The 20,049-nt window shown below is 34.1% G+C and overlaps 1 protein-coding gene across 1 annotated transcript; it reads left to right on the top strand.

The window, feature by feature from the left end:
• Positions 1 to 324: 324 nt before the first annotated feature.
• wu:fy63c09 (uncharacterized protein LOC797544 homolog) lies at positions 325 to 19,236 on the top strand. The gene is made up of 15 exons (XM_056236589.1): positions 325 to 641; positions 2,368 to 2,407; positions 7,408 to 7,448; positions 7,568 to 7,610; positions 10,885 to 11,017; positions 11,109 to 11,265; positions 11,918 to 13,066; positions 13,529 to 13,596; positions 13,701 to 13,756; positions 13,836 to 14,013; positions 16,071 to 16,151; positions 16,294 to 16,463; positions 16,680 to 16,927; positions 17,642 to 17,709; positions 18,899 to 19,236. The coding sequence occupies exons 1-15, from the start codon at positions 572 to 574 to the stop codon at positions 19,013 to 19,015; spliced, it is 2,619 nt and encodes an 872-aa protein (XP_056092564.1). The 5' UTR covers positions 325 to 571; the 3' UTR covers positions 19,016 to 19,236.
• Positions 19,237 to 20,049: the final 813 nt, after the last annotated feature.

The raw sequence follows: 20,049 nt of genomic DNA, 5'->3' as shown, positions 1-20,049 counted from the left end.
TCATTACTTCAATGAGCTCATTGTTTCTGCATTAAATCATTACATTGTTTAAATTAATACATTTTATTTTAGCTAACTGTGATTGTGTATATGCAGCATAACTTTCTGAAATACATAACTTAGTTTCCTCTGATAACAGATCACTCTAAATTATAATGTGGACTCATGCACTTTCTGTAAAGCTGCTTTGAAATGATGTGTATTGTGAAAAGCGCTGTGCAAATAAATGTGAACCATCATCATCATCATCATCATCATCATCAGATATGTATTGTGTTGGAGTGATTGTTCGTCTTTGGCTCCTCCCCCTTTTCTTTCGGACAGAAGAACTTCCTGTTGACGCTCGTGCGTCCTGACAATAGATCCTGATACACCAGTCCGAGTTTACATAGAAAAACAGAAACTATTTCACATGACAGCATCAAACTAAACGCTCATCTGAGAGGAGAAACCTCCCGTCCGCTGGATTCAGAGTTTGATCACAGTTGGAGCGAGTTTCCGAGGAGGAGGAATGCCGTTTAGCTCTATGTCTTGGTGTTTTAGACAGTAAATAAACCGTGTTTCTCCCGGTATGGCGGAGGCTCGAGCTGACGATGACGAGGAGCGAATGCGCGAGCCCGGCGGCGCGAGACGGAGCGCAGGTACGCGCGAGACAACAAACTATAGTTTTTAAAATTTTAATTAAATGGTTGAATAAATAAAGAAAAGAAACATTACCAACAATTATCGTCATTGTCATAACATAGCCTAACGCACTAAACGATACAGTTGTCAACTAACAATCAGGGCGGGCAGTATTAAACAACAAAACTGTAGGTTAAATAAATGTATGTTTCAGGTGCCACTTCTTTTTATTTTTATTTCGTTAAATTCAAGTTTTCACCGCTTCTCTTGTTCATTTAAATGGTGCTGTGATGACAAAACTTGTTTTAACTGTGAATATGCCATGGTTTGTCGATTAATATGTGCTCATAAAAACGGCATAATAATCATAAATATTTAAATAGGCTTTATATATATATATATATATATATATATATATGTGTGTGTGTGTGTGTGTGGTGTGTGTGTGTGTATATATATATATATGTGTGTGTGTGGTGTGTGTGTGTGTATATGTGTGTGTGTGTGTGTGTGTGTGTGTGTGTTACTCTATTCATATACAGTATACATATATAGTAGTCAACATTTGAAGTGGATCAAAACCTTTCATCAAAGATATACATGAATTTTGAACAATACCCGTTCTTGTCTTAGGACAACTTTTACAAACTTTTTTGATCCACTTCACTAATGTATAGGCTATATATATATATATATATATATATATCAATAAACCTCCTTCATTACACACAAACACACACACACACACACACATATATATATAGGCTACATATACATATATGTGTGTGTGTGTGTGTGTGTTTGTGTGTAATGAAGGAGGTTTATTAATCTGTAGGCTGATTGTTGTTTCCTCTTTACTCAGTATGAAATATGAATCTGCTTTGTCCTGGCTGGAAACTAACATATGAATATTAGTTTCACTAGTAACTCAACTTTATTGCTTCTGGGGAATTTCTCAACTGTATGTGAAATGACCAGAATGCTGTGCGATTCAACCCTCAGTATTCATGACATTTAAATATATTTATGATCTTAAACAGAGAGTAATGTTTTCACTTATGTAATATATTAACTGGAGAAAGCAGCAGAGTCATGTGTTCCTCTTGTGATGATAAATATCCACTATAGTAATGATATGGTTTCTCTGTTTCTTGTTCTCTCTGGTTTGTTGTAAATCACAGCTGTAGTTTCTTAGACAAAAGCTCAGTGAGTTTCTCTCGCTGTAGTTCATGGCAGTGTGAAGGAACCGACTGTAATCGATAGACTGAGAAATATTTAGTGTTTATATGTGTATAGGCCTATAGACAGAGATATATTCAAGTTTTCTTTACAAAATAAAAAACTTTTTAGGGTTTTAATTGTCAATAACTGCTAGTGTGTAACTCCATGACATATGCAAAACATTAGTCATTTGATTATAATTTTCATACTGATGATTTCCATACTGTTAATAAGTAAACCTCATTTATATTTCTGTTTATGCGTTTGCTAGACGCTTTTATCCAAATTCACGGTAAACATTAGGTTTTGAGTCAGTTGTCACTGATAGTGTCTTAAAGGGATAGCTCACATAAATCTGAAACTTCTGTCATCATTTACTCGCCCTCATGTCATTTTGGGTGAACTATCCCTTTAAATCTGCTGTTGTCACTGTTGAAGACTGTTATTTATGAACACAAACACTGACTGTGTGATTTAATGATGCGTTCTGACGTGTGTGTGTGTGTGTGTGTGCACTTGCAGAACATTCAGACAGAAACAAACCGGATCAGCGCCTCTCCAGGTAAGACGAAAGTGTAAAAGATTAGTTTTAATCGGTGTAAAGAGTGGCTGAGGAAATTATATTTTGTATATACAAATTAAAAAGCCTATTTTTAGAATCTTTAATATTCTTTTTTTGAGAATGTATTACGTTTTAAAGACTTTTTTATTTTTAAATAACAGTATTGAGAATTACTAAAAACTAGTGAACCAAAAACTCTGGATTTATTTTATTTTAAAATTACAATTTGCGTGAAAAATGTACTACATTGTTTTGAAAATATTGTCACAATGCAAACATTCATTATTATGGAACCTTGTTTCCACCACTAAATAAAAAAGACAATTCTGACTTTATTCCTCTCAATTTAGACTTTATTCCTCTCAATTTAGACTTTATTCCTCAATTTAGACTTTATTCCTCTCAATTTAGACTTTATTCCTCTCAATTTAGACTTTATTCCTCTAAATTTAGACTTTATTCCTCTCAATTTAGACTTTATTCCTCTAAATTTAGACTTTATTTCTGTCAATTTAGACTTTATTCCTCTCAATTTAGACTTTATTCCTCTAAATTTAGACTTTATTCCTCTCAATTTAGACTTTATTCCTCTCAATTTAGACTTTATTCCTCTCAATTTAGACTTTATTCCTCTCAATTTAGACTTTATTCCTCTAAATTTAGACTTTATTCCTCTCAATTTAGACTTTATTCCTCTCAATTTAGACTTTATTCCTCTCAATTTAGACTTTATTCCTCTAAATTTAGACTTTATTTCTGTCAATTTAGACTTTATTCCTCAATTTAGACTTTATTCCTCAATTTAGACTTTATTTCTCAATTTAGACTTTATTTCTCGCAATTTAGACTTTATTTCTCGCAATTTAGACTTTATTCCTCTAAATTTAGACTTTATTCCTCTAAATTTAGACTTTATTCCTCTAAATTTAGACTTTATTCCTCTCAATTTAGACTTTATTCCTCTCAATTTAGACTTTATTCCTCTCAATTTAGACTTTATTCCTCTAAATTTAGACTTTATTTCTGTCAATTTAGTCGCAATTTAGACTTTATTTCTCGCAATTTAGACTTTATTCCTCTCAATTTAGACTTTATTCCTCTCAATTTATACTTTATTCCTCTCAATTTATACTTTATTCCTCAATTTAGACTTTATTTCTCAATTTAGACTTTATTCCTCTCAATTTAGACTTTATTTCTCGCAATTTAGACTTTATTCCTCTCAATTTAGACTTTATTTCTCACAATTTAGACTTTATTTCTCAATTTAGACTTTATTCCTCGCAATTTAGACTTTATTCTCGCAATTTAGACTTTATTCCTCTCAATTTAGACTTTATTCCTCTCAATTTAGACTTTATTTCTCGCAATTTAGACTTTATTTCGCAATTTAGACTTTATTCCTCTCAATTTAGACTTTTATTACTCTCAATTTAGACTTTATTCCTCTCAATTTAGACTTTATTCCTCTCAATTTAGACTTTATTCCTCTCAATTTAGACTTTATTTCTCGCAATTTAGACTTTATTTCTCAATTTAGACTTTATTTCTCGCAATTTAGACTTTATTCCTCGCAATTTAGACTTTATTCCTCTCAATTTAGACTTTGTTCCTCTCAATTTAGACTTTATTTCTCGCAATTTAGACTTTATTTCTCGCAATTTAGACTTTATTCCTCAATTTAGACTTTATTCCTCTCAATTTAGACTTTATTCCTCTCAATTTAGACTTTATTCCTCGCAATTTAGACTTTATTCTTCAATTTAGACTTTATTCCTCTCAATTTAGACTTTATTTCTCGCAATTTAGAGTTTATTTCTCGTAATTTAGACTTTATTTCTCGCAATTTAGACTTTATTCCTCAATTTAGACTTTATTCCTCTCAATTTAGACTTTATTTCTCGCAATTTAGAGTTTATTTCTAGCAATTTAGACTTTATTTCTCACAATTTAGAGTTTATTTCTCTCAATTTAAACTTTATTCCTCTCAATTTAGACTTTGTTCCTCTCAATTTAGACTTTATTTCTCGCAATTTAGACTTTATTTCTCGCAATTTAGACTTTATTCCTCTCAATTTAGACTTTTTTTCTCGCAATTTAGACTTTATTCCTCTCAATTTAGACTTTATTCCTCTCAATTTAGACTTTATTCCTCTCAATTTAGACTTTATTTCTCGCAATTTAGACTTTATTCCTCTCAATTTAGACTTTATTCCTCTCAATTTAAACTTTATTCCTCTCAATTTAGACTTTGTTCCTCTCAATTTAGACTTTATTTCTCGCAATTTAGACTTTATTTCTCGCAATTTAGACTTTATTCCTCTCAATTTAGACTTTATTCCTCTCAATTTAGACTTTATTCCTCTCGATTTAGACTTTATTCCTCTCAATTTAGACTTTATTTCTCGCAATTTAGACTTTATTTCTCGCAATTTAGACTTTATTCCTCGCAATTTAGACTTTATTTCTCGCAATTTAGACTTTATTCCTCTCAATTTAGACTTTGTTCCTCTCAATTTAGACTTTATTCCTCTCAATTTAGACTTTTTTTCTCGCAATTTAGACTTTATTCCTCTCAATTTAGACTTTATTCCTCTCAATTTAGACTTTATTCCTCTCAATTTAGACTTTATTTCTCGCAATTTAGACTTTATTTCTCAATTTAGACTTTATTTCTCGCAATTTAGACTTTATTCCTCGCAATTTAGACTTTATTTCTCGCAATTTAGACTTTATTCCTCTCAATTTAGATTTTATTTCTCTCAATTTAGACTTTATTCCTCTCAATTTCGACTTTATTTCTCGCAATTTAGACTTTATTTCTCGCAATTTAGACTTTATTCCTCAATTTAGACTTTATTCCTCTCAATTTAGACTTTATTCCTCTCAATTTAGACTTTATTCCTCTCAATTTAGACTTTATTCCTCTCAATTTAGACTTTATTCCTCTCAATTTAGACTTTATTTCTCGCAATTTAGAGTTTATTTCTTGCAATTTAGAGTTTATTTCTCGCAATTTAGACTTTATTTCTCTCAATTTAAACTTTATTCCTCTCAATTTAGACTTTGTTCCTCTCAATTTAGACTTTATTTCTCGCAATTTAGACTTTATTTCTCGCAATTTAGACTTTATTCCTCTCAATTTAGACTTTATTCCTCTCAATTTAGACTTTATTCCTCTCAATTTAGACTTTTATTACTCTCAATTTAGACTTTATTTCTCGCAATTTAGACTTTATTTCTCAATTTAGACTTTATTTCTCGCAATTTAGACTTTATTCCTCGCAATTTAGACTTTATTTCTCGCAATTTAGACTTTATTCCTCAATTTAGAGTTTATTCCTCTCAATTTAGACTTTATTCCTCTCAATTTAGACTTTATTCCTCTCAATTTAGACTTTATTCCTCTCAATTTAGACTTTATTTCTCGCAATTTAGACTTTATTTCTTGCAATTTAGAGTTTATTTCTCGCAATTTAGACTTTATTTCTCTCAATTTAAACTTTATTCCTCTCAATTTAGACTTTGTTACTCTTAATTTAGACTTTATTTCTCGCAATTTAGACTTTATTTCTCGCAATTTAGACTTTATTCCTCTCAATTTAGACTTTATTCCTCTCAATTTAGACTTTATTCCTCTCAATTTAGACTTTTATTACTCTCAATTTAGACTTTATTTCTCGCAATTTAGACTTTATTTCTCAATTTAGACTTTATTTCTCGCAATTTAGACTTTATTCCTCGCAATTTAGACTTTATTTCTCGCAATTTAGACTTTATTCCTCTCAATTTAGATTTTATTTCTCTCAATTTAGAGTTTATTTCTCGCAATTTAGACTTTATTTCTCGCAATTTAGACTTTATTCCTCAATTTAGACTTTATTCCTCTCAATTTAGACTTTATTCCTCTCAATTTAGAGTTTATTTCTCGCAATTTAGAGTTTATTTCTCGCAATTTAGACTTTATTTCTCACAATTTAGAGTTTATTTCTCTCAATTTAAACTTTATTCCTCTCAATTTAGACTTTGTTCCTCTCAATTTAGACTTTATTTCTCGCAATTTAGACTTTATTTCTCGCAATTTAGACTTTATTCCTCTCAATTTAGACTTTATTCCTCTCAATTTAGACTTTATTTCTTGCAATTTAGACTTTATTTCTCGCAATTTAGACTTTATTTCTCGCAATTTAGACTTTATTTCGCAATTTAAACTTTATTCCTCTCAATTTAGACTTTGTTCCTCTCAATTCCGACTTTGTTTCTCGCAATTCCGAATAATATTTCCTGCAATTATGACTCTTTCTCGCAATTGCGAGTTTATCTCACAATTCTGACTTTATTTCTCACAATTGTGAGATATAATGTTAGAATTGGAAGGAAAACAAAGTCAGAATCGTGAGATGAAAATGTTGCAATTACCTTTTTTATTTTTTATTCCATGTTGGAAACAAGCTTCCATCCATAATGATCATGATTTCCCATAAAAATAGTATTTTTTCCTCTTGATTTGGGGTGAAATGTGATCTGAACCTGTGCAAGTCAGAAACCTGTTCACTTCTCTTTATCCGAGAGAGTGGTGAAGCTTTCGGTTCATGTCTGAACATCTCCCAACAAAACATGCGATAAGAACAGCAAACTCAGCACTAGCTCCTCCAACTCAGAACTGGAAAAACCTGTTATGTTACAGCAGGGAAAAATGATGAACTCTTTTCCTCTATAATCTCCAGAGCGTAATATGATTGTCACATCAAACAAAACTCATGCACATGTGTACACGAATAACACGCCACATTTTTGGCTTTGTTTTGTGACAAATTTTGGCTTATTTCTGCATGTTTTGATTTACCGTGTGTGTGTTTGTGTGTGTTTGATGAAAGTCAGTTTGGGTGTGGTTTGTGTTTGTGAAATGTGTTTCGGGTCATGTAACTGGAAAACTGGCCGACAGTTCCTGAATAAATGGAAAAAGTAACTGAGTCCTTCTGTTTCTCTCGCTTTCCCAGCCAAGGCCCGCTGTCCTCCATCAGAGCCGTCATCAAGCGCAGTGAGTAGTGTGTTTTTGTCCTGTTGTACAGCTTTATTTGGTGTGTTTTGTATGTTCTGTAAGATGTTTGCATGTGAGTTTGGTTTTTGTGTTTGTGTTTTTTGTGGGAAACTGCGCAGCATCGAGAACGAGCTCTCAAAGTGACCATCAGCGGGAACGGAGGTCAGTGGCCTTTTCTTTCTCTCTGTGTTTATTTAGGTGTTTTCGAACATGATCTTTGCCTTGATTTGGACTTTTCCTTTAATAATCACGTCTGATATCTGACTGCAAGCTCTTTGCTGGCACTTTTGTCTCATTTGTGAACAAATACAGTTGATTTATTTGGGGCAAAAATGGTTGGTTGTGCTGGAATTGATGCCACAACTGAATATTGAAATTTATTTTAATTTGTTAAATGTTTGTTAATTGTTAAACAAACTGTAATATTATTTTAAGACGGATTTTGGAAAAAGAATTTAAAAAAATTGTCTATACATAAATATACAAAATAATTAATGGGCAAAGTTCCATCATTTTATATGATTGTATAAAATCACTGCATTAAATATTTTTGGATATTAAAATGTCTTCTCAAAACATGGTTATTATAGTTAACTAAAACCATTAAAAAATGTCTGTTACTTGAAATAAATTGAATATTAACTAAAATAAAGTTAAATAAAATATAACATAATTAACCTTATTTAATTTTGTCTAGTTGCCAAAGCAACTTTCTCATTTTCATTCAATTTAACTTGATGTACTAACTAAAACTGAAATAAAAAATAAGAAAAACTCAACATATAAAAAAAAAAGAATAAGACTAAAACACACAACAAAATTACAAAAAAATTAACTATAATTAAAAAGGAAAATATAAAAATAAAAACTAATTCAAAATATGAACAAACTATAGTATCTAAAAAAGTGTAATAATAAAATCTCAGTTATGGTGGTCAAAACTGGCAGGTTATAGATATTATTAAACTCATCTCTTAAGTCATTATTAAAGGGATAGTTCACCCAAAAATTAAAATTAGCCCATGATTTACTCTCCCTCAAGCCATCCTCGGTGTGTATGACATTCTTCTTTCAGACTAATACAATCAGAGTTATATTAAAAAATGCCCTGGCTCTTCCAGGACATCTATCCATCATAAAGTGCTCCACAGCTCCGGCGGTTAATAAAGGCCTTCTGAAGCCATGTGTTTGTGTAAGAAAAATAGCCATATTTAAAACTTTATGAAGTAAAATAACTAGCTTCCGGCCAAATGCACATACGGATTCCACTTAGACTAAAGCGCTTTTATGATGGATAGATGCACTTTTATGATGGATGGATGCACTTTTATGATGGACAGATGCACTTTTATGATGGATAGATGCACTTTTATGAGGGATAGATGCACTTTTATGATGGATAGATGCACTTTTATGATGGATAGATGCACTTTTATCATGATAAATGCACTTTTATGATGGATAGATGCACTTTTATGATGGACAGATGCACTTTTATGAGGGATAAATGCACTTTTATGATGGATGGATGCACATTTATGATGGATAGATGCACTTTTATGATGGATAGATGCACTTTTATGATGGATAGATGCACATTTATGAGGGATAGATGCACTTTTATGATGGATAGATGCACTTTTATCATGAATAGATGCACTTTTATGATGGATAGATGCACTTTTATCATGAATAGATGCACTTTTATGATGGATAGATGCACTTTTATGATGGATAGATGCACTTTTATCATGAATAGATGCACTTTTATGATGGATAGATGCACATTTATGATGGACAGATGCACATTTATGAGGGATAGATGCACTTTTATGATGGATAGATGCACTTTTATCATGGATAGATGCACTTTTATGATGGACAGATGCACATTTATGATGGATAGATACAGTTGTATGATGGATAGATGCACATTTATGATGGATAGATGCACTTTTATCATGAATAGATGCACTTTTATGATGGATAGGTGCACATTTATGATGGACAGATGCACATTTATGAGGGATAGATGCACTTTTATGATGGATAGATGCACTTTTATCATGGATAGATGCACTTTTATGATGGACAGATGCACTTTTATGAGGGATAAATGCACTTTTATGATGGATGGATGCACATTTATGATGGATAGATGCACTTTTATGATGGATAGATGCACTTTTATGATGGATAGATGCACATTTATGAGGGATAGATGCACTTTTATGATGGATAGATGCACTTTTATCATGAATAGATGCACTTTTATGATGGATAGATGCACTTTTATCATGAATAGATGCACTTTTATGATGGATAGATGCACTTTTATGATGGATAGATGCACTTTTATCATGAATAGATGCACTTTTATGATGGATAGATGCACATTTATGATGGACAGATGCACATTTATGAGGGATAGATGCACTTTTATGATGGATAGATGCACTTTTATCATGGATAGATGCACTTTTATGATGGACAGATGCACATTTATGATGGATAGATACAGTTGTATGATGGATAGATGCACATTTATGATGGATAGATACAGTTGTATGATGGATAGATGTACTTTTGTTTACTTCAAAACAGAAACAGCCATTCACTGCCGTTATAAAGCTTGGAAGAGCCAGGACATTTTTTTTGTATAACTCTGACATTCTTCTTTCAGACGAATACAATCTTACACACCTAGGTTGACTTGAGGGAGAGTAAATCATAATTTTCATTTTTGGGCGAACTAATAATAATAATAATATGTTTATTTTTTATAGCGCCTTTCAAGAACCCAAGGTCGCTTCACAAAATAATACAAACAGTTGACAGACAAGAGACAGGCAACAACAATTATAACAATATAACAAATAAACAAGCAGAAAAGCAGATGGAGACAACAATAATGATTAGATTAGATAGGCAAAGAAAACATACATTTTGATAGAGAAAGCATGTAACAAAGAAGTGAAAAGTGGAGGACAGAGAGATAGAATGAAAAACAGTTATTTACTGAGCATGGTGAATATATGAGTTTTAAGCTGAGATTTGAAGGTCTGTAGGTTAGGGGTGGCACGGAGATCAGATGGCAGCTTATTCCACAGCTTAGGGCCAGCAACACTAAAAGCCCTTCCACCCACAGTAGATAGTTTATACCTGGGTACAACAAGAAGATTATCATTGCTGGATCTGAGGGTATCTGAGCAACATATGGTTGCACTAACTCAGCGAGATATTTAGGTGCAGGGCCATGACAGGCTTTATAAACTAAGATTAACAGTTTAAACTGGATGCGATTGACCACAGGAAGCCAGTGAAGTTGCCAACTATGCCTTTAACTAGCTGTTTTTAGTTAAGCAGGGAATCAGAGTGACTAAGGTACAGCGGGGATGTTATATTATAAACTTTGTTACTGATTGTCGTCCCGCAGACGTCCAGAAATCACCATCCTCTCTGCTGAACCCCTTCCGTCCAATACGTGGTTCCCAGGGAATTCTGGGGCGTTTCCCCCGGCCCCGCCCCCAGCCCCGCCCACATGGGCTGCTACCGCGGCAACAGTGCAGGTGGGAGGAGCTTGAGGATGCGTGTGTAGAACCCGTCATTTATTTATTTATTTGATTGGTTGATTGATTGATTGGTGCTCCTCCTCCCCAGCTCCCGCCTCCTTCATATGAGCAAGTGATCCGAGAAAAGAGCCGAGAACAGAATATTCCCTCTTCGTCGTCTTCATCTTCTCGTCTCTCTACCTGCACCATCGCCACTCAGACGGACACACACTCCCCCGGCCCACGATCCTCCGCTGCTCGTCCAGGTGAGGTTTCGTTTCACACCGTGACCAAACTACACGCCAACCCGTAACACGCAATCTTTTCCATGTTAATCAGAGTTTTTGTCCTAACCAGCCGTGACGGCGACACGCGATGATACTATTTTAGAAACGGTTTCTATCTCTGCGACGTGGCGGCTGGTACAACAACAGAAAGTATGATAATCTCAGGTACTGTATATGTGCTTTATGTGATGTTAGTTTGAATATCATTTTGTGTGTCTTTTACAGCCTTACCGAAAGCAACTCACCTTAGATCTTCAAAATAAATCAAAGTAAACAAGAGCGTTTCAAACTGTCAACTCATTGTTAGGAGACAAGTGTATTCAATGACAATGATTGTTTCAGTAAATGTATTTATAATAATGTTAAATGGTGTAATATTCATGAATTTGATTATGTACTTATCCATTTCGTTGCGAGTGCCGGGAGCTTGCCGAGAGAGCCCGCCCCACCCACGCGCTCTTCTGATTGGCTGTGATTTTTTTCGCGTCCCATAGTCGTGTCGCGTCTGGTGTGGACAGACTAATTATTTGTCGCTGGAATCTTATCGCATCGCATCTGGTTAAGACTCGGTGTCAGGCTGCATTTGCAGAAAAGTATTTCTGTGTTATAGAAATGTGTCTTTTTCTTGCAGTTCACAAACCCCCCAAACCCCCGCGCCCCTCGTTGCCTCTCAAACACACGTCTGACCCGGACCGGTCCAACCCGAAGCCTCGAGACGCTCAACACGAGCAGTGTGGCGTTCAGACTGACTTCGATGACATCACCGGTGACATCAGCCCCATAGGCCCCGCCCCCACCACCAAGTTTTCCACCCAGAGCGACTTTGATGAAATCATCGGTGATACCTGTGACATCAGTTCCATAGGCCCCGCCCCCACCGCCAAGTTTTCCACCCAGAGCGACCTCGATGACATCACCGGTGACATCAGCCCCATAGGCCCCGCCCCCACCACCAAGTTTTCCACCCTGAGAGACCTTGATGACATCATCGGTGACATAAGTTCCATAGACCCCGCCACCACCGCCAAGTTTTCCACCCAGAGCGACCTCGATGACATCACCGGTGACATCAGCCCCATAGGCTCCGCCCCCTCCGCCAAGACTTTCACCCAGAGCAACTTCGATTTCCCAGTCGAACCCATGAAAGAGGAGGCGAGGGCTCGTCCCAGACCTCGACCTCGCTCCACGGTCGCCTTGCGACCCGTCGTTCTAGACCAGCCAATCACGAGGGAGGTCAAAGTTCAGACGCTAGTGCGCTTAAAGGACGATGGGGCCGACAGCGTGTTCGCCGGGTTCGACGACTCTCCGTCGAACATCTCCAGCAAATACCTGCAAGACCTTCTGGACGTGTTCGGCTCGGACGAAACGCATGGAGAAAGTCAAGAAAGCAAAGCGAGTGATGTAGAAGATGAGAAAAATATGGCTGCTTGTTCTGTCATAACATCTGAACCTTTAGAACCGTTAGAACCGTTAAATAGACCACAACCACGTCCTAGAACTCAGAAATCCAAACCCCAGCTCGCCCCAAAACCATCAGTCTTTGATGTTTTTGACACTACCGTTGAGCAAAACCCATCCAAACTCCTGAGTCCACCGGTACCAGCACCCAGACCCCTTCTGAACAAACTCCAGAGTCCGTCAGAGTCGTGTTCATCCACTAAACCTTCACCTGCCACCCGACCTGCCAGTTCATCTCAGAGGAGAAACTCAGAAGATCAAGCTATAAACACTCCAGTCAAGAAGACACCTGTGACGCCGACCGACAGGAACGTCGGAAAACGTGAGTGTTTATGTGAACGGTGGATCTCTAATTCACTTGCTACTAGGGGTGCACAATTTTTGGGGGGAGAAATCTGTTTGGGATTTTTATGATAAAAATGGCAATAATATTGTATTTTACAGTACTGTAAAATGACAATAATATTTATGGCTTTGTTTTGTTTGTTTGTTTGTTTTTTATTTAACGGGGACAGATTTAGCTACAGAGCACAATTTCATCTGCATGTTAAAAGAATAAAACTACCAAGATAGTAATTTTGTAAAATGATCAATCATAATTTTTAAATGCCCGTTATGAATCAAAAATCTGTCAAAGATTTGATGTGGTGAAGCTCACAAAGTTGTAAAATCCAGTAACAAGTTCATCTGCCTGTTACTAAAACACAACTTTTTACCTGGTGGATATTAAGGGGCGTATTTTGAGGTGTATTTTGAGGTCTATTTTGAATGTGTTTAAATCCAGGTTCATCAGTTCCCAAACACTCCCGGCCACCTCCACCTGTGCTCAGGAATATGGCGTCCCCCTCACAGGTGATGTTATATTTGTTTATAACCCACTCTTATGAGGAAGTTTCCATATTAGCATGATCATTTCAGAAGTGTTTGATGTTTATGATGATGATGTGTGTATTCAGGCCGCTGTGGATGTTTCCAGAGCCGCCAACGCCTCAGTTCCTCCTCTGCCTCCGAGGTACCGCAGCGTTTTTCCTCCAGAATGAGGCGTCTGGTTTGTTTTGTCCCATCTGTCATTCTCTCTGTTTGTGTCTCAGACCCAGTGGTGGAAGACTCCTCCCCCTTCGCCCTCCTCCAGTCAAAGTGGCCAAACCTGCAGGCTGCGCCTCCTCCCCTACTGCGACCAATCAGCTGCCAAGCAGCAGAGCTCCAAAGAGAGCCCCGCCCCTCCCTCCCCGACCGAAACCAGGACATCCGCTATATAAGCGCTATTCTGTGAGTGTTTTTAGAGTATTTGAGAAGAACTCCAGGTCATTCTTGTTCTCTATGACTTTCTTTGTTCTGCAGAGAACAAAATGAGATCACCGGCAAAATGTACGAGCTGCTATTTTTCATACAATGAAAGACTAGAATGATTGTGGCCGTGCACTTTATTCCAAGTCTTCTGAAGCAGTGTTTTTATTAAAGATTATATAAAATAAAATATACATTTTAGATGAAAAACTTTGGCCTTGGCAAATAACTGAAAGAAATAAGTTTAAGTTGAAGCACTAAAATTACTTGAATTAAAACCGAGATAAACATAAAATAAAGCCATTAAGAAGCAATCAAAATAACAAAAGAAGAAAATTATTAAGATATAAAATGAAAACCAAAAACATAAAAATAAAAGCTAATTCAAAATATAAATAAATGCTATAATATTATATAAATAATACTAAAATATAGCTGTTATTTTAGTTATTTGATGTTATGTGTGTATTAAAGGCAAAACACTACCATTGTTTTTCATGCACAATTTTAAGATTTGGGGCTATTTTGTTTCCATAACTTGGTCTTTTTTCAGATTAGTGGAAAGAAAACATCCAAAATACAAATGTAAGTGTTTATTTAATTGCACTTTATCAATTTGCGTCTATAGAATTTGATCACGATGCATATCTTTAACGAGTTTTTTCTCCACTTCTGCAGCAGTTATAAACACCAAAATTTACAGTGTTATTCCTGTCTATATTCTGAAGGTCTTTACTGAAGGTTTTGTTCATATATCATTCACACTGGTTTATATAACATTTTATTCCTAAAACTTTTTTTCTTCTTGTCTGTTTCACAGTATTTTCTGATTTATGCAGTGATAAAAAGAGATATGCAAAATCTCCTCAGTAAAAACATTTAACTCTAATATGTCAACAAAATCAAACAAGAATTTTGAACCTGGTTTTAACCAATGTTCAGATTTATGTTATGCAAATATATGCAAATAAGTGCATATTTAATTGGATAATGCATCATTCACAAATTTAAACTTATAATACAAAACAATTGTCTAAATTTAAATCTAAAATACAAATGTTAGTGTTTATTTTATTGCACTTTATCAATTTGCGTCTATAGAATTTGATCACGATACATATCTTTAACGAGTTTTTTCTCCACTTCTGCAGCAGTTATAAACACCAAAATTTACAGTGTTATTCCTGTCTATATTCTGAAGGTTTTTACTGAAGGTTTTGTTCATATATCATTCACACTGGTTTATATAACATTTTATTCCTAAAACTTTTTTTCTTCTTGTCTGTTTCACAGTATTTTCTGATTTATGCAGTGATAAAAAGAGATATGCAAAATCCCCTCAGTAAAAACATTTAACTCTAATATGTCAACAAAATCAAACAAGAATTTTGAACCTGGTTTTATCCAATATTCAGATTTATGTTATGCGAATATATGCAAATAAGTGCATATTTAATTGGATAATGCCTCATTCTTATAATACAAAACAATTGTCTTGATTTACTGTGATTAATCTACTGGGGGGAATTATGGCAATATGTATTGGTTAACATTTAGTAGTGTCTTGCCTTAACTGGTAATCTTCCTCCTAGCCGCGGCTCTCAAATGTCACTCACTCGTTCATTTAAAAAATGGTGCCTTTAGACAGGCTTTGGCCAGTCGTCTTTGGTTCTCACATGTCATGGTTGAATTGCAGGTTGTTATGCTCCAATTTAAAAAACACATCGGCATGTATGATTTTCAGTGAATTAGGTCACTCCAGAAGACTTGGAATATAGTGAACAAGTCATGATAACGCCTGTGTGCTTATTGGGAATTTGACTGTATAAATCACCGTCGACTTTCAGTTCACTCATTATCTAACATTAAATCTCTTTGTGCTTCACAGAAGAAAGAAAGTCATAAGAGTGAGAAAATGATGACTGAATGTTCATTTAAATGTATTTAAAGAAGGAAAGTCTTTAAATAAAACAGTCAAATACTGTATAAACAGCTGAATTTATAGTGAATATGATGTTGTTTATGTGTTTGTGCACTAGAGCAAAGTTCTTCAAGCAGAAACAGAGGAGGAGAATATCAGCAAAGAGCAAGAGGAACCATCGGAGGAAACATCTTTCCATGTCAGTGTGTACACACACACACACACACACACACACACAAACACACACACACACACACACACACACACACACACACACACACTCACACACTTGCAAATTGTTCAAACTGTGTTTTTATATCCTGAAATATTTTCTGCTTCAGGAAGAGGAGCAGCTGATTGTCCTCGATGATACAGACATCCTAGAAACACAGTCGAATACACTCCATGACCTCTGCCCCTCAGAGGTCAAAGGTCAAGATGTGACTGTCAGTGGGGTTCAGCTGGAACACACACCCTCAGAGCAGCAGATCCAACAGAACATGCAAAACAGGTGAAACATAGCAAAACATAAAAACATTACAATGGATTATAATTTAAAATGAAAAATAATATCTTGTATATTTTAATTAAAAAAAAGATTTAATTAGCTATATATACTGTCAGCTTATTAGAATGATTTCTGATATATATATATATATATCTTTCAGAAAGTATTCTAATAAGCTGATTTGCTGCTGTCTTAAATATAAAAAATAAAGACAGTAAACATGCACAATTCCTGTATCAGTTTCTCTCTTCCTCTTTCCAGGTTTGTTGTGGCCCGTTTTGCATTTGAGGGGGGGGAGGGTGAGCTGACTTTCAGTGAAGGTGATGTCATCACTCTTGTGGAATATGCAAATGAGGAGTGGGGGCGTGGCATTCTGAACCGACGAATGGGAATCTTCCCTCTCAGTTTCATCCAGGCTAAAGAGGAAACTGATGTGTTGCCAGGGAAACCGGTTCTGGAATCTCCTGGTAAATAAACATTCTTCATCTGAATATTTATCAACCATGGACCAATCAGAAACTGTGGCCTATATTGAAAGCCAACATGTATTATTTATATGTCATGGCTTATATTGTCAGTCTACAATGTAATGTTTTTAATCATAAATTCACTGTTAGTGAAATCTTACATCCAGCTGAAAAACAAAATAACTGTTTATTACTACTTGCTTCTAATCAGACCTATATGATAATAAAAAATCAGTAACACTTTACAAAAAGGTTCATTAGTTAACATTAGTTAACTACCTTAGTTAACATGAACTAAGAATGAACAATACTTCTACTTCAACATTTACTAATACATTATTAAAATCAAAGGTTGTATTTGTTAACATTAGTTAATGCACTGTAAACTAACATGTACAAACAATGAACAGCTGTATTTTAATTAACTAACATTAACTAATACAGTAACAAATGTATTGTTCATGGTTTATTCATGTTATTTAATACATTAACTAATGTTAACTAATGAACCTTATTGTAAAGTGTTACCAAAAAATGCAATTATCACCAATATGTTTATACTGTAGATATATCATGCATCTCTAGTGTCTGTAAGTAGTTATGACAAATATATAAAAAATGGGAAACATTTGATTGCAAATAATTATTGTAAGTAGTTATGACAAATATATAAAAATGGGAAACATTTGATTGCAAGTGTGTTTTCTCCTGCAGGAGGGCGGAGCAGAGGACGAGCACTTTATGAGTTCAGGCCGGAGTGTGAGGACGAGCTCTGTCTGAAGGTGTGTGGGGTTCACTATTACAGACTCATGGACAATATAAAGGGATTTTATAAATCGTGATTACCAGGCTGAGGAAATTGAAGAAAAATCTTGAGAAAATACTTGAAAAAAAAAAAACAATCTGATGTGAAAATTCACATGTGAAAAGTTAAATATTTGGGCATAATATTGTATTAATTAATTAAACATAAATCAGAATCAGAATGAGCTTTAATCACCAAGTGTGCGCAAACACAAGGAATTTGTTGTGGTTTTATTTAAAATTTTTATTTATATTATTTTATTTATTTATAAAAAACATTTATAGATTGAAATAATATACTTTTATTGAATGTATATAAAATATAATTTTCTTAAAATTACATGTTTATAAATAAAATGTTTACAGTAAAATAGTAAATATAAATATAGTAAAAATAGTACAGTTACTATATATAATAATTATTATATAATATACTTGTATTTATATAATATAATAGTATTTGCTTACATTATATATATATTATGTAAATATCATTAAAAATATATTAATTAAAAACATAAGATATTACAATAATTATATAATATACCTTCATATATTTATGTTTACATTATATATATATATATATATTATATGTGTATGTGTGTATTAAAAATCTAATAATTATATAATATACATTTATTTATAATATATATATGAAATCTATACATATGTAAATTAGATATTTTGAATAGTAAAAAATATATTTAATAAAGATATTATAATTACAATATATATAATAGAAATATTCTAATTACTATATAATATACATATTTTCATTTATAATGCTTACATAATATATTGAATGAAATTTATATAATATATATAATTATAATAATTTAATATATATATATATATATAACAATCTAATAATTACATAATATACATTCTTTCATTTGTAGAATATATTTAATGATATATTAATATAATATATATGGGTGATTATATATATAATTTTAGATCTTAAATATTTAAAAAATATATATATTTGTATTAAATGTATATTATATAGACATGTTATATATGAAAGCTGAAATATTCTGGCATGGAAATTCATTGGTCAAAAAGACCTGAGCAGAATAAATCCATATAAATAAATAAAAAGTCATTTACACTAAGTACACAAAGATCAACAGCATTTGTAAAAAATCTCTGTGTGTGTGTGTGTAGGCAGGAGACATAGTGTGTGATTTGGAGGACATGGATGCCGAGTGGTTCGCTGGAGAATCCGGTGGGAAACGTGGCATCGTCCCTAAAAACTACATCCAAGTGTTGCTGGACCCATGAACCCTGAACATGTCCTGTCATGTGCCTGATGAGCGTTTCTACATTATGCCTTATTTAGATGTAATACACTTAAAGAAGGTCAGTGACGGGATGTTAGTTTGTGAAGCGTATGGAGAACTCCTGTATTCTACTGACTCCAGTCTGTGTGTGTGTGTGTGTGTGTGGCCGTATGAATTTGTTTACAGAGTTTTAACCCACATTAAACTCATCCGTTACATAAACATCTGTCCTTTTTTTTACTTCTCAATCTTTTTGACTCTCTCTGTAGGTACAATTTCAGGATTCTAGAGGTTTTAAGAGCTGAATGTTGTTTTAATGAAGACACTTGAGCCTGCGACTCAAAGTTTCAAGTCTCTGCGACTTAGGGCAGAATAGTGATCTTTGAAAATCTGAAAAATTACAATAGGGTTTCAGCGCTACACACTTGAACCCCTAAAAATGTATCGAAACTCACCGTACAAAGGTGAATGAGACCTCACCTTTACAGCTCTACAAATCTCTCATTTTATTTCTGGCACATTTTGGTGAAAAATGTGTATTCACACTTTAAATCGTGACATTATTAGCGCTCGGTTTCATTTCAGTCGCCGCTAACACGGAATAAAACACACAGACTCGCGTCTCTGGGTTTATCAGCTACTCATGATGTATTGTTGCAATACAAAACAAAACATGAAATTAATCCATAATTAGAATAATTATGAGGAGCTCTTGGCCCCGAACAGCCACCGTACAAAAGTTAATACCAGTGATACCACAAGCGATCGTTCAGATCGACACTTCAGATCAAATTAAATTAACAATTCTTCTAAAAAAGGAGGCATTTCATGGACATACACACACATTCTCATTCACTGAAGGCTGAAGATTTGGTGTAAAGCAAAGTCATAAAACTACATCAGGCTTGTAACACATTTCGTCACACAAATCAGACTTAAAGAAACATCCAGCAACACAATTCAAATATATCGTTTTCATTTAGCTACAGACGGTCTCACACTCTCGAACGCTTTCAGGTACAAAGATGCACATGT

The sequence above is a fragment of the Rhinichthys klamathensis genome, unplaced genomic scaffold (assembly GCF_029890125.1).
Source record: "Rhinichthys klamathensis goyatoka isolate OS25496 unplaced genomic scaffold, OSU_Roscu_1.1 h1tg000454l_1, whole genome shotgun sequence".
Lineage (NCBI taxonomy): Eukaryota > Metazoa > Chordata > Actinopteri > Cypriniformes > Leuciscidae > Rhinichthys > Rhinichthys klamathensis.
This window is presented reverse-complemented; position numbering and strand designations above follow the sequence as displayed.